Here is a 26,278-nt window from a genome sequence, read left to right as displayed (position 1 = left end):
GCTCTAATCTACCTGGCAACTAATACACAAATATGATAGTCAAATTCAATGTTAATGCAACAAATGTGCCACGTCGCCAATCCTAGTTCGCAGAAATTGCTTAATAATGATGACAATAGACGCCAGTCACGCAGCAACTGTATTGAATTAAAATAAAACTAACTGAGGGCCGAATTTTTCCAGGACTTGAAGCTATAGCCTTATTAGCCTAATGGTTTATCTGGCCCTGCACGCAAGGATTATCCCAACTGTAATGTGTTTTAATTGGTGTCTCTAGCTTAAATTGGTATTAATATATTTGATCTAGTTGTGCCAATGTTTTTAACGTTGGTTGTACTGTCTCGGGAACACACAAGCAAAGAATATGTTCCTGGTTTTATTGTATAGTTTTGCACATTATAACTACTATTGATTGACTGAATTAGGGGGCTACGCTCCTATAAACAAAGTTTGAACGTTTTTGTTTAGCTTTTGCCATTGTATGAACTGCCGTATCGAACCCAAATAAATATGCTAGAAAATCGTTTCGAGCAGTTTTTCGAGCAATTGACTGAAAAGTAGTAAAGTTACATTAATAAGTATAGCAAATTAATAATAACTACATCGTTCGTGTTCGTGACCTAACGGTGCATGACAATCGAAGGTTCGGCATGGCTGTGATCGATTGTTGTGGTACTGCTCATATAAATGCTACAAAACAAATTATTAGGAGGTAATTCTAGGTTTGGTTAAAAATAGTTCGTTAGTAACTTAATGATACTGGAAATTACAGGTTTGTTTTGTCACTAACCATTAAAATCGGAACTTCGCACATAAAACTCCAAGTTAGTTCATTCTAATTTTAACGATATCTTGGAGCAGGTGGTACCCGTCACATATTGAATCAATACCAAATGAAAGATACACACACATATGTTTGTTAACAACTGTGATCCCTTCTGGAGCTGCTTTTTGACAACGATTACGACCTACGTATTATTAGTAGGCCTACACCGAACAGCCATTGCAGACTCACCGAATCTATCGATCAACGAAAATTCGGTGAGTCTGCAATGACTTTTCGGGTACTAAAAACTACTAATGATACGTAAGCTGTAATCGTTGGTCAAAAAGCAGATTTAGAAAAGCTACTGTATATCACAGTTTTTAGCACACATATGTGTGTGCATCTTTCATTGAATAATGATATGGTATCGTAGATCAACTTCAATATGAAGTTGCTCGTACTAACAGAATGTAGCAAGCATTAGCGTATGGTTGTTTCTTGACTTGCTCCTCTCACGAGCTTATGTAGCTTAGCTGGAAGACCAACGGTCTCGGTATATCCGGAGGTCTAGAGTTCGAACCTCACTGCAGGCTAGTTGTTTTTGTAGTCTGCCCTGCTTACATCATTGATCAACAGAATCGGTGAGTCTGCAATGGCTTTCGTTGTATTAATGCCAAATGTTCACAATTCAAAGCAAACTTATCCTAACATGAAAAACCTTACATCACCTGACAATAGCAAAACCGCTCCTCGGCATCTTTTTGCAAGTTAATTATGTACAAATCAGTCGGGAGAAATAGGCATGGATTTGTTTATTTAGCTGCGCCCACGTGCGGTCGCGGCATTACAGCCTCACGGGTCGCTAGGTGGTGCACGAGATCCTTCACCAGGGCGGAGAAAAAGCGACGAACAAATTAAGGCACCATAACAAAAAAGCGGGGGTTAGTCGAAAGCGTGAACTACGATTGGCTGGGGAGTCTACTCGCTGCATTAATTACAAACTTACAGGAATGGCACTATCATTGAAAAACTCTCGACGCCGCACATAATGACGGACAGGTTAAATTCCGTCGGCTGGACGCGTCTACCGATGATATACGCTAACTTCAGATACGACGCGGATATATATGTTCATAAATAACGAGCATCTGAAAACGAAAAAACGATTGTGCGTGCGGATGACGTCACTAGAAGTCACAGCGAGGGGCAGGAATATACAGGGGTGCGCGCACTGACGTCACAATGAGCAGCAGCGCGGCGCACGCGTTGAAGCGTTGACATTGCACAATAGTGATCTTGTGGTGTTACGTCATAGTGACGAAACTGACTTAAGTCGATGTCGGAGTGACGATAGGGACGCATGGCTTTTCGAACGAAGGACAGAAACAAAGACTGATCAGCCCTCATTTAACTCTTCATCAGCAGCCGCGCCGAAAAATAAAGGAATAAAACGTAGACGTATAATTAGGAATTGAAATGAAGTCTTCCTTGCACACAATATGCAAACGCAAAAAAGATAAACAGGATTTCTTGTAACAGGGAGAGAGATATGTGGATAGAAGTCTGGAGAGGAAACAAAACGCGGCAAAGGTCACGAATAGAGAATATGTATAACAATATATTTTGATACCGAAAAATTAACGAGAGATAAACAACGCAAAGCAAGCCTCGGCGGGCCTCTTTCGGCCTCCTTGGAGTTACTATGTACCCACGAAAATTTACATGGCAAATGATTGTTTGCACGCGAAACGATAAACACCTCTTCACAAAGAAAATCGGGCGGCCACAGAGGACGAACGACAAACCATCGAGCAAACTAACGAACGAACGGAAGGCGGATAGAAAACTAAGCAATAAAGGTGTTGTTGGGCACAGCGTTAAATATCGTATATAGATAAGAAAAAAGTAAGAAAACAGAAAAAGAAAACAAACAACAGTAGCGGTGATGTCGGTTCGTGGTCGTTCTTTCGTCCGTTTTGGTCGCAAACTTGAAACATCGATAATAAGGAATAAGAATAAGAATAGTAAGAAGATAACGCGCAAGTCCAATTCGCCGAATCAAAAGTCCGTGGCCGTGGGTCGTGGTCGTTTTTCCTTCTTCCGCCTTCGCTTTTTTTTGTCGAAGATGAAGTTTATTTACAAGGTGTTGGGATTAATTATTCGCGCTTTTTTACAGAGGAGAATAATCAGAACGCGGGGTTGACCGGCGATGACGTCACTCCTTGACCAACTGGGCGCCGGCGACCACCTTCTTTGTGACGTCATGCGACTCTTTGCCCTCGATGACGAACTCCATCTTGGAGTGGTGCACCGCCACCTTGCGACTGAAATATAGAAAACAAAGAGTTAAATGGGAGCCAATAACGCAAGTATAAGACTTTTTTCAACAAAAAATGATTTTCTACAAAAAAAACAAAAAAAATAAGGTCCATTATTTTTTAAAAAGTTTAAAAATAAAGATAACCAGATAGGAGTAGATAGCTGTAAAGAACTAAAATGATGACGTCACACTATTGTTTTTTTGTCCCCCAATCAAAGGCCCCTGGGCCCTGGTGGTACAGCCTCATAAATCTCTTAATACGCATCTAAATACCATTCTATGTCATGCCTGAAATTTTAAAAGTTCTACGATTCTTGTTCTATAAAGCTTCGGACAAATAACGGTCTGAAACATACCAAGCAATCCAAAAAAGAATAGCGGCAAAAACAAGATATGTCCTGAAAATAAATTTTCGGTCCACACAATCAAAATATAAAAGACTTGGTCACTTTGTGCGAGCCATAACCTCGCGCAATTAAAACCGGCACTGTTAGTAGATCAATTAGTAGGGCAAGCAGCTACCGCGCCAAAAATGTAAAAAAAATAATAACGTGTGACGTCACGCACCTAGCAATGACGTCAGCGGCAGTACGCGGCTCCATCGGGTTGGCGATGATCTTGCTGGTTTGATCGCCGGTGTCGTTCATGGTCACTCTGCCGCCAGTCGGTTCGTCGTATGTGTCGCTGCCACCGTCCGTTGAAGGGTCGACCACTGCTGTGGAGTGAATTAACGTCGATTAATAAACAAAGTACTCGGAGTTCATATAGGTTTGCCTTTTTTGACTTTCAATCAATATCAAAGCACAAATAGAAGTATAGGTACTTAGGTAGTATTTTGTGAAGGTTTCGAATAAGTCTAAAGATATGGATGGAGGTTGTAGTTAGACGTAGAATGAATAACAAAGCCCATAAAGAAGTAGGTAGCATTATGAATGTCTAGACTCGAAACGTTAAAAAAATGTGAACTACTTATGTAGGGTTTCGATATTCATCCAACATCCAGTCATTATTCGTCAAAAGGCATTGCATGTTGTAAACTGTGCTGTGAATCTTCTGAAGCCGTACTGACTAGGCATGATACAATGGCGCAAATATGAAAGTATACCCGGAACGAGAGTTATTAACACTTGATTTGCGAAAAAATGGTCGTTTTTAACATAAAAAGTTAAGCCCTAGTTGAGACGTTTCCATAACATGATAACATACGCACCATTTTAAGATTAGTACTTCGCCAAGCATTTAAACATTTCGCGAGGAAACTAGGGTTTAGTTTTTTGTCTGTATGCATGACGTAAATGAACTCCTCTTTCTGAAATCAGTCGGCCTGTACTTAACACTTCAGTGCAAGCAAGAAAAAGACAAGCAAAAAAACAGTTGCATAACTTTTATGATTAATAGTGTGCCACTGTGCGGATTTTAACCGATTTCATCGAAAACCATCGCAGGCTTATAAATTTAAAATAACGTAGGATGTAACAAAGTGGAATTCGAGATCTCCTAAAATTATAACAAGAACAAAGATGTAATAATATTACATATATTATAAAAAAAACTACACCTACCTTGGCCATCGCCTATCGATGGATCGTAACCTAGGCAACCGGCTGTCATGTCGTCACGGCAACGCATCATCTCGTCGTCTTTCATCGAGAAGAGCACGCGAGATTGACCTGTGTGACGTCACAAACGAGATTGTTGTTAGACAAGTTCGGCTGCTTTCATGGCGATGAATAAATGAATAAAACGCGCATTGAAACTAAACATACGTATAGTTGATCGTATCTAGGTTTGCAAAAATAAATCGTACAGTTTTAAATTTAGTTTGTTTCATATATTCACTATTGAATATACTGTTGCTGCCAGGCATTGTATTCATGGTTTTGAACTAAGCTTTATTTTGATTGTTCAATGGTCTTCAAATGTTAATTAGTTTATTTCATTTTAAAAAAACTTAGTAAAAAGCCCCCAAAAAGTTTGCGTAAAAAAAGTAGAAAATTATTTCTGCCGCCATCAAAACTGCTCCACTTACGTTGGACCCCGTCAAGAATCGAGCGCTGTGACGTCATAGTGGCAAGGTCCTTCGATCCGAGGGGGTTCAGAAAGGGATACCAGCCTCCAAGAAAAATAGCAAAGCAGAGAACGACCATCTGGAAAAAAGGAAAGGTGTTAGCGAGTGAAATCATTGAACAAAAATTAAACAATAAATATATTTTCCCTCGAGAACAATAATCATATAATTAAATATATCATTACAATTTTCCAGACGCAAAAAGTGTCTTTGGCAAATGTATAAGATAGCGGCAAGCCTATTAAAATTAAGCCCCATCAAAAACATAAAAAAAAGAGTTTTCGCCCTAAATGTTAACCGTTTAAAGATAATAGAGGCCAGTTTTGTCTCTCAATTAAACGACAAAACGGGCGAATTCGCCCAAAAACTGTTCGGAACGACTTGGAAAGCACACCGTCATGTTCAATTCAACACCACATAAAATACGCAAAAAGCAACATAGTAGTTTGGTTTATTGTTTTACGTGAAAAAATTAAGATAAACAGCTCAGTTATTATGTCTTTAAGTCATTACGATACTGACTTACTGTGTATTACTTTTTAGTCTATTGTATTTTCACCTGTGCCGAATTACCAAGAAATGATGTAATTTAAAATTTAGAGGGGAAAAAAAGACACCAGAAATAAGACAAGATTAAAATAACATCTTCTTTAAAAAAAACACAGTTTAAGACCAACAGGGACCAGCGTTACTTACCATAAGGCAACTGCTGGTCTGGGTAGTAACGGTGCGAGCAGGTTTGGGGATTTTCCCGGCCACTAAGGTCTGAAGCGATCTGAGTTGGCTTAGTAGTGATCGGTTGCTGCTCTCAAGAGAGTCCAGCTTGCGCTTCAGGTCCAAGTTCTCTTTGTTGAAAACGTCCATTCTGTGTAGAGGAAAACGATAAGCGACCCGCCTACCACTAGTGTAGGTATATTAGCGAAGTTTTGGCGACCGAATTCTCTCTTTACTGTTCTTTTGGAAGCGAACTATATACTAGAAATTAGAATTAGTAAGTTCGAATTTAATTGATACGTTACTCTTCTTTTTGGAAGCGAACTATATACTAGAATTTAGAATTAGAAAGTTAGAATTTAATTGATACGTTACTCTCCTTTTTGGAAGCGAACTATATACTAGAATTTAGAATTAGTAAGTTAGAATTTAATTGATACGTTACTCTCCTTTTTGGAAGCGAACTATATACTAGAAATTGGCATTACTAGATTGGAATGTAATTGATATGATCCAATATGATCCATGTATTTTTATTGCTTCGGCATTTTTATAATTGTGGAGAAACTCTCCATAAATTTAACAATTACTAACTACTGCACTCGCGACCTAATTTTGTGTTGCCACAAGTGTTTAAAAAACATTGTTGTGAAACAAGAGTCCAAATTGCAACTAGCAACTCTTAAGACCATCAGCATTTTGTACTCAAGCGATGATTATTCTAAAAAGAGTTAAAAACTATTTTTCAGATTATACACAAACGGTTTGCCATTTTGAAAACTAAAGTTTTCCAAACAAAATAAGCTATACGATAACAGAAATAAAATGTTGGCTATTTGATTCAACACAAAGAAAAAACAGAAAACAAACCTAAAGCAACTTGAAGACGGACATTGCCCTTTCTTGAATAATTTTTTACCTTTTTTCTAGTGTCTCGACGTATTCCTTCTTTTTCCTTCTGCTTTCTTGCGCCGAAATCTTGTTCTTGATCTTCCGCCGAATCTGTGTGACGTAACAATAGGTAAACAACTATTTTTATTTGATTTTTTATGAAAAAAAGTAAAGGGTTTCTAGAATAAAAAACGTGGTTTGTAGCAGCAATTGTCAGGGCGTCGCCGTTCATTGCACGTTTAGTTGATAAACCCGGAAGTTTGTAACAATATCGACCGCTTAGTTCAAGAGGCTCTTGGCCACTTTGAGCTGTATGTTCGCCATACAGAGCTAGGTCGGTTGATAAACTGGCGCGTTAAATGTTAACTGTCGGAATTCGAACGTCCAATTATCGACTCAGCGTCGAGTTAAAAACACCTGCCTAATATCGTGGCGTTGACCCAATAATAACAAGGCTTCGGGCGCGTAATTTGCGCGGCTTGGATTGAACTGGCAATTAGGAAATTGTAATTTGCAGTCGAGCGTGTGAGAATTTCCAATTGCGGTCGATAGCAATTATTCTGAGACTGGTTTAATTGGGGTTAACGCGGTTGGGTTAAATTACACTGCAAGGTTATCAAAACAAGTTTGTTTTGTACTATGCGTCCAATAAGGGTAGAAGGCATGCGTAGCGAATGGTGTAACGCTTAGCGTAAAACAGACGCCGTAAAAAATCATTGAAATTTCTACAATGAGGCATACCATATGGCTGATAACTGCAGTCTTCGCAACAATGAGGTTTTCCGCATTGGGCCTTTCGCGGAAAATTCAAGTAAAAAGTTAACTCACTTTCCGAACTTTATGTTATAAGAGAAATAGTTGAACAACGCCCTCAAAGGAATAATACAAGGAAGGCTTTAAACTAATTATTGTCACGTTTTGTTCAATACTGCAAGTGATAAAACTGCCCAAAGAAGACCATATCGTTGCATATTTTGCCGATTTTTCTTGACTTTTACCTTTTTCAGGGATTTCTCCTCGCTTTTGGTGAGGGGGAATTTGCAGGGGACCGAATATCCCTCGGCAACCAGGGTTCGTTTTTCCTCTTCGGTGAGGGAGAGGGGGCCGTGGCTCTGGGTCAAACGCTAGAAAGGTAAAAAACGGTAAAAATCATCAAAAATAGTACGAGCAATAAAAAACCAACCCACAGTAGCTCAAAGTTAAGGTCAACAATTGATTTTGTCCACCTTTTACGGGTATTCAGTTACACCAAGCAGTGCGAACAACAATGTTTTACCGGCACTCAGACAGAAAAAATCATTTTGGAAAGAAAAACTTAATCAAAGTAAACCGACGCTGGATAGAGTAATGCTAAATATGGTACAGATAATATTCAAAGCGAACCAGATCGTCTATTTTTTTCCTTTCAAAGGTATTTAGTTGCAATTATTTGGAAAAGCAGGCCAGTACATAAACCGGGTCAACAGTGGTGACCAAACACACTTTAATTTGAAAAACACAATGTTTCAGGAGAAAAAAATAATTCGACGTAATATTCAATGCGAACCGGATCGTCTAATTTTTACCTTCAAGGGTATTTAGTTGCAATTATTTGCAAAAGCAAGCCAGTACTTGAACCGGGTCGACAGTGGTGACCAAACACACTTACAGTTACAAAACACGATGCAGGAGAAAAAATTCGACGTAGGGTTTATGAACATCGACTAGCACCAACTTCGTGTTGCGCGTGATAATCGCTATTGATACAAGTTGTGTAACGGCAGAGACCTATGAGCCGCGTCGGCGACACCCGGATCAATAATAATAAGACCATAGTCCATTGGCGCACAGAGGCGCGTTTCATCGATTTGAAACTTTGCGGTGCAGCAGCCAGCGCCGAAGCTTTGTGTGCAAAAGAGCGGACGTAGAACAAAACACGCTTAATCGCTCGTGGACAAAGTCCAGGTCGTTTAGCTGCAGTTAATAAACAGGATTTTTTAGAAGCATCAGCATTGGGGACGCAAAAAGTTAAATAAGTGATAAAAACAAATTTAAAGCGACGTGTTTAATTATTGGCGGTGTGATTTTTAAACGCTAAAAATTACGAAAATCAAACTGTACGTGAGGCTAAGTTGATGAAGGCCATGGTTTGTGCTTTGAGCCCAAACAGCCAGTAACACAACGCTTTCTTTAGCATGCAGGGTGTATAATGGGCTAAAACCGTAAAGTGCGCTAGACAAATATCCGCCAAAGTCATTATACACTTAAGGGTTTTAAATTATTGCACTGGTGAGGGCATTGCGTGCCAAAAAGGCACGGATTACATAATCCCGCTGATTGCGCATAATGGCCGGGTGCTGCAAATTACACTGTATCGTCATTTTCACTAGGGGTTGTGACATTTCGCGTGAAAATTATAGCGACGAAGCAGCTCAGCTCGTTACAAAGGGATTATATAATTAGTGGGGGAGGTGAGGGGTGCACAACGCGAAACGACAGCTCACAATACACCGATTAGGTTTGACCGTTACTTTGCAAAGGGGATTATACTTTTTTCTCACTGGTGACTCATGTTACATTTCCCAATGACTGATTCGTGTATTTATGTTTTATTTTGTTATGTGTTAAAAGTTAGTGGCCTGAGGCAAATTAACTTGTTATTGTCTATACGGAACCTTTGTCTTATCTTATTAAGTAAAGAATACCTAACTTAAGGTATATCTTAAATACATAAAAAACTGCGGCATATTGAGTTTATTGTTTGTATCTCAACACTTTAAAAAATGTTGCAAACATAGGGTTTCATGTTTTAAGCTAATTGGTATTAGGAATTCTTTTGTCATTTACGGTATATAACGATCGTCTTAACCTGTTAACTTAATAGGAGCCACCTCAATGTATACATTAAGTTAATGATTACTTGCAATAAAGTGAGTCTTCTTGTTTCTATTTCTCTACATTTCTCATGTGGCTAACATTTGGCTTGTTAAGCTTAGGCAGGCTCATGTGCAATTGCGGGTGTATAATATGATTTTCCCAAACTTATGGATTAAACAGGAGTTGTTTCTCCAAACCAGTGGTTGGGTGCCGCGGCGCCCTGGTGTGCCATTTCCAATGCTCAAGGGTGTAGAAAGGTATTTGAGAATTTTTAAGAATCTGAATTAATAGGCTTCTCGATACAACTATTGGTGTACGATTAGAGACCATTATATAAAATGACATTTTCCTACATGTTTTAAGTTGATTGTATTGTTCCAGTTCCATTTATAGTGACATTTCAGTAAAATACTCAACGAAATTTCCATTCGGGTTGCCAAAAATCTATTTATTATTTTTGGGGTGTCGTAATCCACAAAAGTTTGAGACTCACTGGTCTAAACCTTTAGGAGAGCGAGTATTGTGTTGTTTGTAACTTCTAAACCGATTGTTGGAGCGCTGGATTGACGGTAGCGGGCGTGGTGGTGGCATTCGACGAACAAACACTGTTCGACTTGTGTTTATTCGCACACCGATTCGTCACACGACGTGTGCGCCGTTTGACGGATCGGTGTGAATCTTGACAGCTAGGCTAGCGAATGTTTATACAGCACTTGGGGATTAATGGCTTTGCAGAGGCAAAGATCGCTTGAAAATTAATTTGTTATTCAAGTGTGTTGCCGTAATTTCTCCCGATTTCGCAAGTACTGGCACACGATTGGCAAATAACCGGCGGTATTTTATCTTTCCAACGTGAAACAATAATTCTTGTGTTCTCACTGTAAACAAATACACCAGCAGCGTTACATGCAAAATTTAATCAGCAGATTCGAAGAGTCATGCCAATGTTTCGTGTTTCCGGAAAAAACTCACAAACCGTTCACTTGAATGCTAGAAAACGTGACCAATCTTACAAAAAAAACGACAGAGCGGATTTTGACGTCCGGGTTCAAAGCTACGTTGGCCGGCCCAACGCGGTTATTTAGTGCTTTACATTAAGAATCCGGAACCTTTCGTGTGGTTCAGGTGTAAGTGGCGGATTTTAGACAAAAAGCTCGATTTCCCTGCGTTAACTTGCCCGGTAATGTCACCACAAACATCTGGCATTGCGCAGAAAGGGTTGACAAATCGAAATTGATATTGCTGGCTTTATATGTAGCGGCCGTTAGGGACAACCAAATCCGGGTAATTTTTCAACGCACACAGAGCGCTTTGCGAATGTAAAAAAACGCTCAATTTTGCTGGCCTAGGGCAAACAGAGCTTAATTCATACCATATCGGCATCGACAAAGGGCTCACGCTATCCAGTCCAATAGAGTGAAAGTTTGACGACGTTTAAAAACAGCCCGGATCCGGTTTGAACCGGATTCGCTGTTGCGCAAAAAGCGTTGCTAGAAAGCGGATTGCCGTCGGCGTATAAACAACAAAACTGTTTAAAGTATCGGCGGCGAAGCACGCGGATTCCTGACAGCCTGAGTATATTGAAAGTTATTTCTCCGCCTCTTTGCATCACAATTTAACTTTACGCTATTTTGCTAAAAATCAGTTTGACCCGCGTTTTTTACCTGAACACTGTTTTGGAAAATTAAGAATACCTAAACTCATCAAGAACAGGCAGAATTAGAAACCTTGATAACGTTTAACATGAAAACACAAAGTTTTGTGCATTAAACCTTCTGTGTAAAGATGTCCAATACTTGACCAAATGACGTCATTGCTATGGTCAAAAAGCAAAATGGATCAAACTGATTACAGGCATTGGTAATGATTTCCAGGTTATTACTCGTGAACTTGATTCGTTTACTTAACTTCTAAAGCTTTAAGTCGTGGTAGACTTCGTAACAAATAAAACAAATTATCCTAATGGTAGTCTATACATAAATATAATATATATAAATCGCACTAATTTTGGACGAAAACAGCCGTTCTCCACTGACAGCGTCGAGCCACATGGAGATTGTGCCAGCTAACAATTTCCATAGCGATTTGATCGCTACCAAATTTATCGCTAAAGAGCATGAGTTTTAACGGAAAGCGGCAAGTCGACATTTGAAACTGAAGTGCAACCACGTGGTTACTAAGAATCGACTAAAATAGTAGACCCTGACTTATTTCGCCTTACCCGCAGGGCATGAGTTTGTGCTATCGTGGATTTAACGCTCTTGCGGTAGAATTTGTCGTGTTCTTCGTACCGAGAAATACCTTGTGTAATCGTCAAGTCGAACTTGCCAATCGCGTGAAAAGTGAGAGGCCGGGTCTAATGAGGAAACAACTACAAACAACTTAACACAAGAACTTGTGGATATGCCCTAGGGTCTAACAGGCCCAAAAACGTTTTCAGTTAACTATTTTTTGTTAATTTTGACGTTGGAGATTTCAAAAATCCTAGTTAACTCCGTTGCTTAAACGATTAAACGATCAGTTCGAACTTGTAAATTCACAGAAAAAGCTTGGATTGCTTCAAAAATTTACTCTAATATTAAAAAAAGGGCTACTAGGAAAAACACGTTCTTAATACAAACATATAGACGGAGACATTCAATGAGACAAGTGCATTTGTTTCTTCGATTAAATCAATCTACTGTTTGATAAAGTTTCGTCTCAAAAACAAACAAAAAAAAAACGGTGGCGAAAAATCGGCAAAACACAGAAACAATTTCATCCAGTAAACACCCGATTTTTGGTTGTGAAACGCATCGATGTACATTTAGCACCCGTTTATGTAGGTCAGGGTCGAGCGAAGATGAATAATTCATCGGCAGCAAGGCCCAACATTGCGTCGGCACGCTCTATTCGACGGCCCCGGGCGTTTTGGCGGAACCGGCGTGACTCGGCGGGTTGGCGATGACGTCAGAGCTAACGACTGACGGAAATAGGCACATCGCCGTTTTTTTTGAAAATTTGACGTTTTCTTCCCGAAAAAAATCGATGATTCGATTGTTAATGTTGAACGCGTATCGCCGGCTTTACTGTCACACACACAAAAACAATCGAACACAATATGCGTCATGGAAAAAGACGAGTGGCCCGTCGGTTAATGAAAACTGGCAGAGAGGTTAAACTGATATCAACGTGTTATACTACCGCAAGACAAATTCGCACGAAAGCTACATTTGCGGTTTGACAGGGCGATGGTAGATTCTCTTTGGCGAAATGACGAGAATGTGCAGTTTAGGCGTTCGGTCAAACAATGGTCGCTCAAAAATTGATCAGACATGGAACCTAGGCAGAAGGCAAATTGCAGTTTTGATACGACTGTTATCGAGAACGACATAAAGCCAATTGCGTCCAAAATGTAAACCAAGTATTTACAACAGAACGAATCATTCTTCTTAACCTCAAGTTACATTATATACATTTTTGTCCATTTTTCAACCACTAATTAGGGCGCTGAACAAGCTGTCACGTTCCAAGTCACACGTCATTACGTAAAAGTGCAACGGTTGAAAATATGGCATTTCAAACCATCACGATTGTGCGTCTTTGCACAGATGAATCACTTCTTCGAAAATAGGTTTGAAAAATTGAAAAACAAATGCAGCTAGACTTTAACTTTAGATTGCCAAGTGATTCGCTACGCCAAGCATTCGTCAAAAAGCATCACGTTTTTAATTTTTTTTTCCGGCGTGGCGCAAAAACACGCAAAGAAACGTGAAATTTTACCCAAAACCCTTGAAAATCTGTCTAAATTAAGAGCGCGCCGACGAAAAATCATTCACCATGGCGACGCAGGGAATCGAAACCGCAAGTTGCGTGCGGGAATTTCCGACCGCGCGCCATTCCAAGGTTAAGAAACCGTGAAATAGCGATAAACATTTTTTCAAGATGAACGCGCGCCCTTCTACTGACCATTGAATCGAGCCGATTTACTGTTGACGGCGGCTTAAATCCGAAATACACGTAAAGCACCCGAAATCGTTCAGAGACAATAGCGCGTTAGGGAATATACCGCGCTGTCCAAAGAGGTAATATACCTTAGTTGTGGTAATATCAAACAACTAAGGAACGACGTTTTACTGTTAATCTTCGTCTTCAAAAGGCAAAATAAGCTCTTTATCTTTAGTTTAATAAAGTTACGGGGACTTTCTCCCTGGAGTTGGTTTTAAATAGTTCTTGGAAATAGCGAATCGCAAGGGAAAATCCGCGTCTTTCAGGCGTAATTTACGCTTGACAGCACACGATAGTCTCCCGGGTGTATTTTAAACTGCAAACCCTGCTCGTATTTACGTGGTTGGCGCGCGGTGTTTGCCACGGGCCGTTACATAATGTTTGTCTAGGTGATTCGGCTGATGTCCAACCAGGACAGACGGTATTAACTTAGGGGCGTCGAAAAGCTGTTAACTCGGCTTAAAAGTCATTGATTCATTCCTTACAGTCAAGATAAACTCTGAACGATTGAAATCAAAATAGCGCGACTACCATCCGCATTATCGCCCCTCGTAAATGTAAGCCAAAAAAAGTTTTATTTATGACTAATCACAGCTGGAAAAGGAAAACTCGGTTCTAAAGGATGATTAGGCAAATAAAAACTGACCGTAAAACTGAAGCACTTTAACCTTCTGGGCACTTAAAACTTTCTGAATTGCCAATGTCGATGTCTACTGCAAATAGAAACACCACGCGGGCCCATTAAAATCGTGAGGTTAAAAGCTTTTCGGGTAAAAATACCCGAAGCTTCGTGATGTTAATGCTATTTAAAAATGTTCAACCAACATTGCGTTTAAGAACAGAAATAAAAAGCAGGAGTGGTGTTTCTTGGATATTTTAAGTGGCCTAAAGAGCCAGGAAAAGATTTATAGCGCAGTGCCACTCGCGGTTTCCGGAACTTAAAATTGCCAAATTCGCGCGGCAATTGGAGGGTAAGGCTGCGTAGTGCGCAATCGCCAAACCACGATATCAAAGTTCGCAGGATATTGGCAGTTGGCGATTTGAAACCGACAATTTGTGTGAGACGCTTCTGTTGTCGCATCACCGCGACTGGAATTGCTACAGGCTTGCTTAACTTTATTTGTGACTTCTTTCGTACAAGGGTGCTGGTAAGTTATTTTGACCCAATAGATTGTGCCGCTGGCTTGTCACTGAAAAACAAATAGCTTGGTTTGGAATAATCCACTTCGCTCTAGGAATCATTTCGATGACTAATTTTAGTAGTATTTTCTCAAATCAGCTTAATTTACTTCTCAAACCAGCGATTCATTTAGAAAGAGCAGCGCAATTCGACGTCCCAAGCTAAACTAAAAGCTGCCATGTCCACACAAAATTGGGAAAATACAGAATTAGAGGTAAATTTTATCAGTGGGACGAGCTTAAGCCCATTTAGCGCCCCCGACAAGTCTTAAGAATTAAAAAAAAAGCATAAACCGCCTGTTATTTTTTGGAAAACGAGTAGCTGAAATGTGGGGTGAACTGGGAGCCAATGTTTACGACATTTCAATCAGGTCAACGTCTCGGGAAATAGCACTGGAAACGGCCGACGGAATGCAGTCGTTACTTTTTATAGACTGACGGTTTTTATCGTGCAAAGAAATCTTAATATTTGGTTACACAGCCCACGATGAAGTCGATTTAGTGGAACTATTTAACTCGCTATTTACTAAACCCGACTGTATCAAACGTAACTGAAGCGCAGGGTTAGCAATTCATCATAAATATTGCCAAATCACGTGTGTAAAGCAAGCGAAAAATTGCGCAGGTTAGTTAAGTCCAATACAACAGGCGAATCCTGGATTTCAACAGCCAGCGCTTTGAGAAAGAGAGAAAAGGCTTCCGGTCGGTTTCAGGGTATCGCCTTACCAGCAAGGGGACAGTTTGAAACTGAACGCCGCAAAAACATCGTCAAAGGAAGGCACAAAACACACGTCGGCCGACGCAAAAAACAAACAATTGCGTCGCCGGTAGAGACCCGTAAATATTGGCGTTGCCTGCCAAGTCAAAAAAAACATGTACTTTGAAAGAGTCAAAAATAACGTGATTACTTGCGACCGAGTTCGTCACTTACGAATAGAGGAGGAAATTTCACGCTTGCGGCTGTTATTTTGCCTTTGTTGCGCTTTGCACGCGTTTTTTCATGTTCCGAGTTTTATTGTGTGAAGAAAGGCTTTTCGTGGATAGATGACGCGTTGTGATTGTTGAGATTAACAAAGACGACAACCGCAGGAAAATACTTCTGGGTTTTCCAGGCTGTATTAGTGTGTTAATACTGGGCTTTTTTAAGAAAAATACCATTTTTTAATAAGCAAAGGTAATTTTATCGTGGTACGCGAGATGTGTAACATATATCGTTAAATCTACATATTAACATCACAGAATGTTTCCCGTCTTGCGCTTTCTTGGCAGCTCAGTGTGTATTTAAATAAAGACAGGCCATTTTGCGCAAACCGCCACAGGGCTGATACAATACAGAAAAAAGCAGGTCGAAAAAGACGACTGCTGACCGCAGCCGGGACACAACAAAACCAAACCGAGTGACACAAGAAAACATAATGCTATAACAGGCGTCGAAAATTGGGTTATAGTTTGTATCGGCATGATGGGATTCGGTGGAACGGCACAATCGTAGGAAATGGGTAATTGGATGCGCCGATCTAGGGGCGCTAATGCAGATAGCAGCTCGTGCCGTATCTAACCTGCCTGTGCTGGCGGCAACGGCGCTTCCCGCTTCCCATGCCTTCCCTGCGTTCGTCGTAGAAATGAACATATTGCCTCGGTTCAAAACAGAACCCTCGATTGGTTGAATGTACGGCGAAAGCAAAACACGAGGTATAGATCCAACTACAACTTCGCGTGGCCACCCGTTAACAATGCGCCGGCCATAGTTGAATTGTATCACTAACAAACGAAACTTAAAAAAACGCATACAGAGCAGAACCGTCGTGTGCTAACAACTTCGACGACTTGTTTTATAGCTTTTCGAAATGAAAAAAAACAGCACGCTTGTACGTAAGCCAGTAATTTGGCCAGCAAGAACGATTACGACTGATCGGTGTCATGATATGGCACAGCCCTAGTATAGCTTTCCGAATTTAGTAGGGGTCGTAACAACTTCTGCTATTATGGTATCAGTACCCGGGTTCAAATAGCACTGTAAAATAAGCGATAGCACTGAAAACCTTTATTGTTAGACAGATCGTAGCTGTCCATATTATCGGTAACACCTAAGGTTGTGACCTGGCCTATTACGTATAGCTCAAGGCAGCTTAAAAGACAGATCGTAGCTGTGCAAATTACCGGCAACACTTAAGGTTATGACCTGGCCTATTACGTATAGCGTTATCAAGGCAGCTTAGAGCGTTAAAGAAAATTCCACATTATCCCATTTGCTGCTATGGTGTACAAACAAGGGTTCCAGTGTCAGGGAACGGAAACGGCGCCATTCAAATCGTGAAACCTGATCGGGCCTCTAGATTCAAATACACACCGGGAAACGACAGTAGGGACCACGTGCTACAAAAACGTCTATAGGAGTATAGGTTATACCCTATGTTTCATTTCGTTTCGTACGACATGCGCCAGCAGGTCTCTAATAAAGCGGACGTCCCCCCAAGATAAGTGTTTCGCTTTTACCAGGAAAGTTAAGTTCGAAGCGGCCGACGCACATTTCGGTAAAACATTTTAGAGGCGTTATGCAATGTAAATCAATATGTTGTATAAATTTTGTTTCGCCCTTAACGAGGCTTTTAAAACACCACAAAAAAAACTCCATCTTTTCACGACCCTATACCAATTTAATCAAGAATGCGCCTCGAAGTCTCTAGTTAAACACCGCGATAGGTGGCCAAATAAGCAGAAGAGTTGCGAAATTCAAGTATTATAATTTTACCACAAATACCTCCACCGCAAAGGGGCAGGCAAACCGGTTCGGGCGTCGCAGTCCGAGGCCAGAAAGACTAGATCTTGCGCAAGCGAGGAACATCGCAAGACTAAACACAAGATTACTAAAAAGCGCGTCTATCGAGGAGTGGCTAGTGTGGTAAATGCACACAGACATTAACAGCGCACTGACATGTCCCGGGGCGCTAGTTGAGTGATACGCAACATGCCGCAAAAGCGCTTATAGTTTAAGCCGCGACCAGCGTCGAACTTTTTGAATCTTCGGCCGTTCAATCACTTACACACGTGTCGTGCTTTTACTACCGGCCATGCTGCAAAGGGCATCTTTTTTCAACGGTTCTGTTTTGTGCTGATTTTGGTTAAAACATCAGGCCTAAATTTGGTTGAAAAATACACAAAGAACTAATTTTAAAAACTTGGTATTTTGTGCGAAAAAGGATCGTGTAAATTTGATCAACGATGCTGTAGGGTTTTTTCTAGAATTGTTGGGAAACTTTTCTAAAATTAGAAATAGGATACACTGTACTGACTACTGACAGTTTTAGGATATACCGTAAAGGATGGACAAGCCGACAAACGCATTTAAAAATGTCACTTTATAGTTTTGGAAAAGCGATATGCCCTGCTGCTTAAAATAGGAAAATATCCGGACTAGACAAATAAATACCGCCATGGCATACACGTGATATACAGAGTAACATAAGAATCATTGGAATTAGGCGCGTAATATCGGGTAAGTAAAAACCACACACGGTCATTTGGTACACGCAGGACCCTTATCCTTTACAACCGCTTACTACAATACCGCTGCCAAGAACAGTAAAGAGTGAGGAGGGGCATCAGGCAGTTATCGGATGGACAAACACAACAGACAGCAGCGGGTCGATTTCGGAGTGGCATCGACCGCACTCAGCGTTGTACCGAAGCCATGAGGGCCTGGCGCCTTTGTGTGTTTTGAGAATGGTGCTTGACGCGGCCCTACACGCTATGCGTGGTTAGCCTACTGGAGCAGCAACGCCGGGCATTGTTTTCAAATATTGCAAACAACTCAGGCGCCCTTTAAAGGCTCAAGCGCTGCTGTGTGCGCGGCTATAGAAGCATCCATGTTGCAAGTTCCGTTGAGTGTGTAGTTCTCTTGTAGGCGCCCAAGTGCTATTTATAACAACTATTGCTTTTGAAATAACAGCAGATGCTACACGCTGTTGTCAGCTTATGGAAGGACCGACGTCATTCCGGGGAATCGGAAATAGGTTTCAGATTGCCGGGCTATTCGATATTAACAATTCTTCGGGCACGTTTTCTTAGGTCGGCGAATAGCCGGGCTGCTATGACTGGAGTTGTATAAAGTAACTAGTACTTCAAGGTGACTTAACAGAAGATTGTGCTCATTATTACACTTTCTAACATGAAAATATGACATTGAGAAACAAATCAAAATTTGGAAAAAATAACCCTAAAATCTTTACATTGGGACTATAAATGCAGTGTAAACTTACTAGACTTTGTAAAGGCCCCTAGCAAAACCATACACTGTCGGGTGCAAAGCAAACATAACATTTTTTTTTAATAAAAAGTCTTCGAAGTGTATCGTAGTATAAACCGTAGTGCCGAAACAGTTTCAAATTTATTTAACTATCTTTCCACAGTAGACTCGCTGCGACCAGTAAAATGTTTAATAAGTTTTCAAATGTAACGCTAATTGTGTTTAATGTAATGTATTTGGTTTTGTATTTACAAATAGTCTTTTTGTAATGTAGCCTATCTTGATTCGTATTTCTTTCTTTTATATGAAAAAATAATGAACTTGAATTGAATCACAGCCAGGGGGCAGCTGACTAGATGACTTAACAGTCTTTCGCCGCCCCCTGGGAACTATGGACGCTTCTTTATGATTTCAAATTTTGCATGCATGTACCCGTACCGTTGTTCAGAAATAAATTTAAATCTATCTATCTATCTATCTTTAAATATAACAAGTCATTTGAACAAAGTCTTTAACGGATTTGTACCTGGGTGGAACCAAGAAGTTGGGCGTCGATTGAAGGCACGCAAGGTTGAACTCTGATGTGGGTGCTTTGGCGAATGGGTGAGTTAGGACCCCCACTGCTGCTGGCGTGTGATCGGGGGCTCGAAGAACCCTCCGTGTCACTGCTGTTGCTACTTGGTGGGGTTGGGGGAAGATTCAGCTAAAAAATTTAATTTGATTGTATTAAAAAAAAATATGTTTCTTTAATCGTGAAATTTGTTTTTTGTAAATGACATTTTTTTTGTAAATGAAAGTTATTATTGGTCTTACCGATGGTTGGGCGATTTTCATGTATTTTAGGGGGCTTTCTTCGGACTGGTTGTCGGTCATGACCCTGATCTTGGAAAGGATCTGGCCGTCCTGCTGTAACTTGGTAACCTGAACAGAACAAAGATACCAAGTTGATTTTATTGCAATGCTTTATGGGTGAACCAATGCCATTAATTCTTTTTTTGTAAAACTATAGCCAGGAATTGTATTTACAAGAAGTATTTGTGATAATTAAAGGTTCATCAAAAGTAATTTTTTCCATTGTTTTAAATTTTATAAATGATTTATGAGTTTTTACTCAACAGCCATACAAATCAACAACTTTGAACTATAGGCTATAAAGCAATAAACCAAACGGGCATCCTCTTAATTTTAAAGGGAAGTACAAAAAATGCCACACTCTGTCCTTAGTCCACAGAACACCAGGTGCATGACAGCCACTTCAATAGAGCAAATTGTACAACTAAAAGGACAATGGGATTTTACTCAGAAAACAGTCAGTTTGTCCTGTGCATGGCAATACAATATATTATAGCCAGTTATCAGAGCTCCATTGTGTTCAACTAACGGATGGTTCTCGTGTGATTGTATTGGAACAATGGTTTGTTGAGCTGCCTGTCTAGTTAATACCTGTGTTTTGATGTAAAGTGCTGAACAGGTTTGGGCTAAACTGCAAAACTACAGAGCCATGCTTTGGAATAATGAAATAAACACAGGATGTAACTCAAACCTGCTGCCATTTAATATTACAACAATAGCCGAACCAAAATGACCCAAAACAAGTATGATCTGCAGTTTAATTTCTCACTCTGCATATAAATATTTAAAAATTAAATTGACTAACAGCTCTGTTCTAAACTTAATTAATTTACAAATGCAAAAAAATATATATATTCAGTTCAGATCTTGTTAACACAGGCTTCACACAAATGTTCAACATTACATTCAAAAACTTACCAGACGACCATTTTTAAGAATGGTCTGCAGCGCCGAGGTTGGAATTTGTATCTGAGTCCTGTGGGTGAATGTGTTGGTGGTAATCTTGGCCTGGGGCATTGCGACTTTGATTTTCTGGTTAGCGGGAAGTGTGATCAGATCGGAGATGCCCAGTAGTTCTTCGACAGTTGGTTTTTGGTCTTTTGGCGCTGATGCACTGGCGGTGGTGGTAGTTGTGGCGGCAGTGGACGGTTTCGGGTCGCAAATGAAAATTTGGGAAGGCTTGCTGGCGGCAGCTTGTACTGTCACAGGGTTGCAGACCGACGAGGAAATGCGCTGGTCTTTGCTGAAGCTGGCAACAATTTAGACAATTAATTTACGCTGCTTTTTAGCTAAGAAACAATGTCCATAAAAAATTACTTATATTTTCCAGTAAAAACTGAAACTCTAATCAGTATAAACTACAAGGCCTATGCACCAAAGAATTGTCATTACAGATTTTAAATGCAATATTATTGCTGCATTAATTTTAAGTAATGTAATGTATAATAACAAGATTTTGCGTTCAAATGACTAGTTGATTTATCAGTTTTTTTTTCTGATGAAATTAAATATTAAGTTGTGCATACCTAAAGTCCATGGGTTCATCAGTGGTGTCTGCGGCAGGTCGAACGTAAGCGCTTCCATCTTGGGCTTTCAAAATTGTGATGGTCGGTGGTTGGTCAACAGAAGGGCTGCTAACAGGCGACAGAGAGCAATCGACAGTTCGGTGGGATCCAGTGGTCAAATAAGCTAGACATGAAAAATCCAATGTTATTTATTATAGTAAAAACACACACAAAGAAAAATAAGCTAAATACAAAAGATTTGAATATTTATTTTATGTATGAATAACCATGAAAAATGCTTAAAAATTTTTATACTTAAGTTAAATATAGCAATCGTAGGATCCTTTAATGTACAGAGTTCCAAATCATTACCAGTTTCATCTTCCACAAATGGATGGTCAGTGTTAATGTACTTCTGTAGATCGTCAGCAGTTGCCATATCCACAGTACGACCGTCCAGTTCTGATTTTGCATCTCCGTCTGTGTCATATGGGAAGGCGGGATAGGTGATATCATTGAGTCCATAGTCTAAAGAAAATGTAATGCACATATGTACAACATTCAACCATTTAGAGACCTTAAATTGTTTATGACTAAGTATTATCCTTTTTATTAGTATCCTTTTTTTTTCTTTTAACCATTTAGTGACTTTAAACCGTTTAAGACTAAATAGTATCCTTTTAATTTTGAAAAAAAAATAATATTTTTTAGTTATTAGATGCAAGATGGGTAAATCTACACAGAATGAAAAAACATGCGCACCGTTCGAGAAATCTTCAAATTTGACCGCCATCAGTGGGGTGTCGGGCCGTTCGTTGAGCAGTGAGTGCGAAGGCTCGGGCACATTCTGGCCAATAGAGGAGCCAGAGCTGGATGAGGGTGATAGCGAGTAGGTGGGTGAGAGTGGGGATGCGAGGCCGTTATTGGGGTACTGCATGTCATACTCGTCCAAGTCAAGGTTGTGGCTGTCCCAGTAACGTCCAGGTAGATCGCTAAACTCTTTCACGTCTTCATCACAAAATGGCTGCAAAAGAAAAGGAAAAGCTGGTGATTGAAAGAGTTTGTCAGCATATTTTAACAGTTTGGTAAGCAAGGTTAAAACCAAAGATACAATTCTCATGTAAGTTTAAAACTTCAACTGGTTCCTGAAAACTTGACTAGCTGGGCTAGTTGCTGAATTTCCCCAGCCAATTTGCCCTAAAAATGGAATGAAAAAAGCAATTGCTTATATTGAGATTTGTATAGCGACCAGGTAAGTTTAAGTCAAATAGAAGAGTTAACAATAGGTAACAATGAAGACAAAAGTCCAACGCTACTACTACGCAGACAATTCGTCCGTCTTTTCCATAAGAAAAAGCACAATTGGCAGTGAAATTTTGAGTGATTCGGTAGTGAGAAAGAAGTGACTGATTAAACAAACTGGCATAGCGGTGCCAGTTGGAGTGGGGACCTCACACCAAACAACGACAGCGCGACTGGTTATTTGCGAAAAAGCAAACGTTCCCCAGTACGAACGCTGTTTGAACTGTTCATCGCGTCGGGGCTTGACCTCAGAATGGCTGACTGCCAGCCAATGGAAATTGTAAAAGACTACAATGTGCTTATACGCCAGTAATCCTTGTGTGTGTATGGCTGAACAGGTGCTGGGCGTTTACCGTAGTTATACACCGGGTTTTACAAGGCACACGACGCCTATGGTAAACTTTTATAAGTCAAAGGCGTTCACCAGTGCGTTTGGTAGTAAACACGAGGTCAAACGATTATGTGGACGTTCTGGAAACCTGAACTTGCCTATTTTGTCGCAAACATTTTGCGCTAATAACAATAATTGAAAGCGACTATTTTTTACATAGTTGGTCAAATGTAGGTGTTGGAAAACCCAATATTGGCGCACCTCAGTCGGTATACAAACGCCGGCGACATTTAACATACACTAAGGCTGTTATACGAGCACTGGAAAGGGGACACTACAGACAGAGTACAGACTGCATTCAAAAGTAATGACTTTCAATTTGGTCAGCACGACAGCCTCCCAGCAGAAAATTCCACCAGCAATACGCGACTGTCGCGATCGGTTAATAACAGATTGCCTACACAGGAAGCGCACTTCGCGAGCAAACTGCGCAGGGAGCCATTCCACGACGGGCATGACGAGTAAGCAAGTCGGGCGGTGATAATTAAAAAGGCCGCGATTGCTACCTGCGCCCAAATCGCTCCACGTTTCTCCAACGGGCATGATTTATTCCTTTCCGAGCCGACTGCCATAACTGCCGGTTAGCGAAGTGGGTCTGCATGACTACTTTACAAAAATCAGCAACAAGCCCTTTTAAGGTAATTTCATCCGTTTTCAAAACGGTTTAAAAGGGTTTAAAGTTTTTTAAGTGCCGCACAAAATGCACGCCAATATTCAAATACAGCCTTAACAAAGCCATCTCAAAGCGGGCCATATTTTTGTGTATAAGCAAGTTATAACGACCGCGTGCCAGCAGTAGATAGCCGGAAACTACCAAAAGCACAATTCCTTCCTAATTTGCTGGCTTGGGCAAGTCGCAGTTTGCCATGAATGTCCGAGTGACAAACGACATCTCTGTACTCGCCGCCCCTTTAAGGAAACAATCGCTGTGATAACCCAAGACCTTATAAATTTTTATTGAAGCAAGTAGCTTACTTCGTTAGGCCGACTAGAAGTTTGCCATAAAGATGTTCGTGTTATAGCGTAAGGTGATATAAAACCCTATAGAATAGATCAATTTAAGTTATTATAAAAGCATATTGTTTTACTACAGCACATAACATTAAGCGAGATAAAAAACATTCCAAACCAGTGAGCAAACAGTAAGACGCTCGCGGCTAGTCGACAGCGCGCTTGCTCTATGACGTCACAGGCACATGCTTCGAAATGCACAGACGCCGTTTTTGGCGTGGGGAAAACTGAAGCGGGATGCACATGCTTTTCTGACGCTCGCCTATGTATTCAAACGGGCCAAGTAGTAAGCGTACGGGGGCGTACAAAGAACTGTTATGAAGGGTTTTTTATGTACAAGTCGATAATAAAATACGGACCATTACGTGAACCTTTATCGTATTATTCTGTCTGTAATCTTTTTTAAAAGTAAAAACGATCGCCAAAGTCGGTAGAACAATGTGCCTTGGTAAAAATTAATTATCTTACAAAAATATCGACTATACACAATGTAATAACAAGTGACCCTATCCATGTCGGCAGGTAAATGTTACGCACGATACAGGGTATATACAGATTCCGAGAAGCGTGTAATTAATGCTTTGTTGATCAAATAGGAACAACAACTAGATTTTACCCAGTCGAATCAAGAAGTTTAAATTATTCGACAGTAACAGGAGCGATAAAGTGTGCGACAATTAAAGTTTAGGGCCGTTCTGCAGCAAGGCCGAAGTGCTTGCTTAGCGATTGGCGCAATCACTTGTTTATCAAATCACTGCAAGTCGAAAGAGTTCAGGAAATGACGACCACTTGGCCGCCAACATTTGTCACCAATGAAAGAGAAAACACGCCAAAAAGCGGATGCGATCAAAACCGCCACTTCTGTTGACGTTTTATCACTCTGGGGTCGGCCGGCGTGTGCAAAAAACCAGGTATCGGACTTAGGGGTTGTTATAGTTACGAGCAAATTGGACGCCCGCAATTACATGCGCTTTTAAAAGGCGCCCTTGGCAACGCGGCGTGTGTTTTTGACGCGAATTTACGCCTCGCTACACGTGAACTGGGCGCGATGGGCGTTTTGAGGCGTTGGTGCGTTCTCATATACATGCAGGTCAGGTGCCGAACAGAGGCGATTAAATTAGATTCGACACGGCCATTTAAAGCAAACTGGGTCCAAGCATTCGTTTTTGCCGAAACACAACGGACGTTTTTTCTAATAATAAAGCTAACTTGGATTGCGACTTTGAGGTTGCTTGAAGCATGAGCCAGCCGCGCCTTGGCTGATTAAAGAACCACCACACGAGCGCTACCGGTTTGCGTCACGAAAAAAAGTGTAGCGCGAAGTGCTTTGAGGATTTGTGACACAAGTGTTGTTTTTGCATCAAGGAGAGACGCTTTTTATGCCACACTCGTCACTGGCAAGGCAAACATCCTAGTTCTGATGCGAGACGGCCAAAAACACTCGCTCGAAAAGAAACCACTTTGTTTAATAGCTGTTTTGTTGAACAAGGCTGTCACAAAAAGATCCGGGTGGGATAATTTTCGCTAAAAACGCCGCTTTGGTCTCATTGACCAATCGATCAGTCTCTTAAGGACACTGATCCTCTGGGCATTTCAGAGCTTGTTGGTATAACTTCACCTTGCATCACTCTTGTTAAATGCAGATAGAATGTTTTGTTCTCAGGTGTGTGAATAAACATTATTTAAATTTCTTTCAACTGACTTACTTACTTGGTGTCGACTTTTTTAAATGGCTAACAAATTTATAGAAACTTTGAGTTTACAAGCATGCTTAAAATAGATTTTGTTAACAACAATAATTAGTTACAAACCATAATTATAGGATTTTGAACAAACACAATATAGCCTTGAAAACCTGGCCAGTGGAGTTTCTCTTAATACAGTTCTGTTAAAGTAATAAACTAAAGTTTAAATCAAAATAGGAAATAACTCACCAGCTTATAGTAGTTCGATTCAAGAAAGTCAAGCTCAAGTGACGACTTGTCGTCAAACACATTTCCTTCCATTCTTCAAGATCTTTTCTCAGGTTCGCGTTTTCTCGAGAAATCTTTGTCAATTCAAGTCCAATGTCAAAATCCAAGGGTCAGGGTAGAGCAGAAAGGTAGGGCAAAAATGCACTAATATATCATTTTAGTTTATCAACTAATTGCTAATGAAATTATTCAGCCTTTGCGTTTAATTACATTAGCT

The 26,278-nt window shown here is 40.4% G+C and overlaps 1 protein-coding gene across 1 annotated transcript; it reads right to left on the bottom strand.

Moving 5' to 3' along the window:
• Window positions 1–1,561: 1,561 nt before the first annotated feature.
• On the bottom strand, window positions 1,562–26,278 carry LOC146136824 (uncharacterized). Its single transcript, XM_083395040.1, has 14 exons — window positions 26,023–26,278; window positions 22,147–22,408; window positions 21,757–21,912; window positions 21,406–21,568; window positions 20,798–21,128; window positions 19,841–19,948; window positions 19,554–19,730; window positions 7,758–7,883; window positions 6,788–6,870; window positions 5,851–6,019; window positions 5,116–5,233; window positions 4,649–4,756; window positions 3,654–3,801; window positions 1,562–3,090 (listed from the first exon to the last, which is right to left on the bottom strand). The coding sequence occupies exons 1-14, from the start codon at window positions 26,092–26,094 to the stop codon at window positions 2,982–2,984; spliced, it is 2,130 nt and encodes a 709-aa protein (XP_083251166.1). The 5' UTR covers window positions 26,095–26,278; the 3' UTR covers window positions 1,562–2,981.

Source organism: Ascidiella aspersa, chromosome 8 (assembly GCF_963924565.1).
Source record: "Ascidiella aspersa chromosome 8, kaAscAspe10.2, whole genome shotgun sequence".
Taxonomy (NCBI): Eukaryota; Metazoa; Chordata; class Ascidiacea; order Phlebobranchia; family Ascidiidae; genus Ascidiella; species Ascidiella aspersa.
The sequence above is the reverse complement of the archived record's forward strand: the minus strand, read 5'-3'. Positions and strand labels throughout refer to the sequence as shown.

Coding starts and splice junctions, on each gene's coding strand:
- LOC146136824 (XM_083395040.1), bottom strand. CDS start 26,094: ATGGAAGGAAATGTGTTTGACGACAAGTCGTCACTTGAGCTTGACTTT. Junction 19,949..20,797: donor TTCTTAAAAATGGTCGTCTG/GTAAGTTTTTGA, acceptor TGTTCTGTTCAG/GTTACCAAGTTACAGCAGGA. Junction 3,802..4,648: donor ATCGATAGGCGATGGCCAAG/GTAGGTGTAGTT, acceptor TTCACTCCACAG/CAGTGGTCGACCCTTCAACG.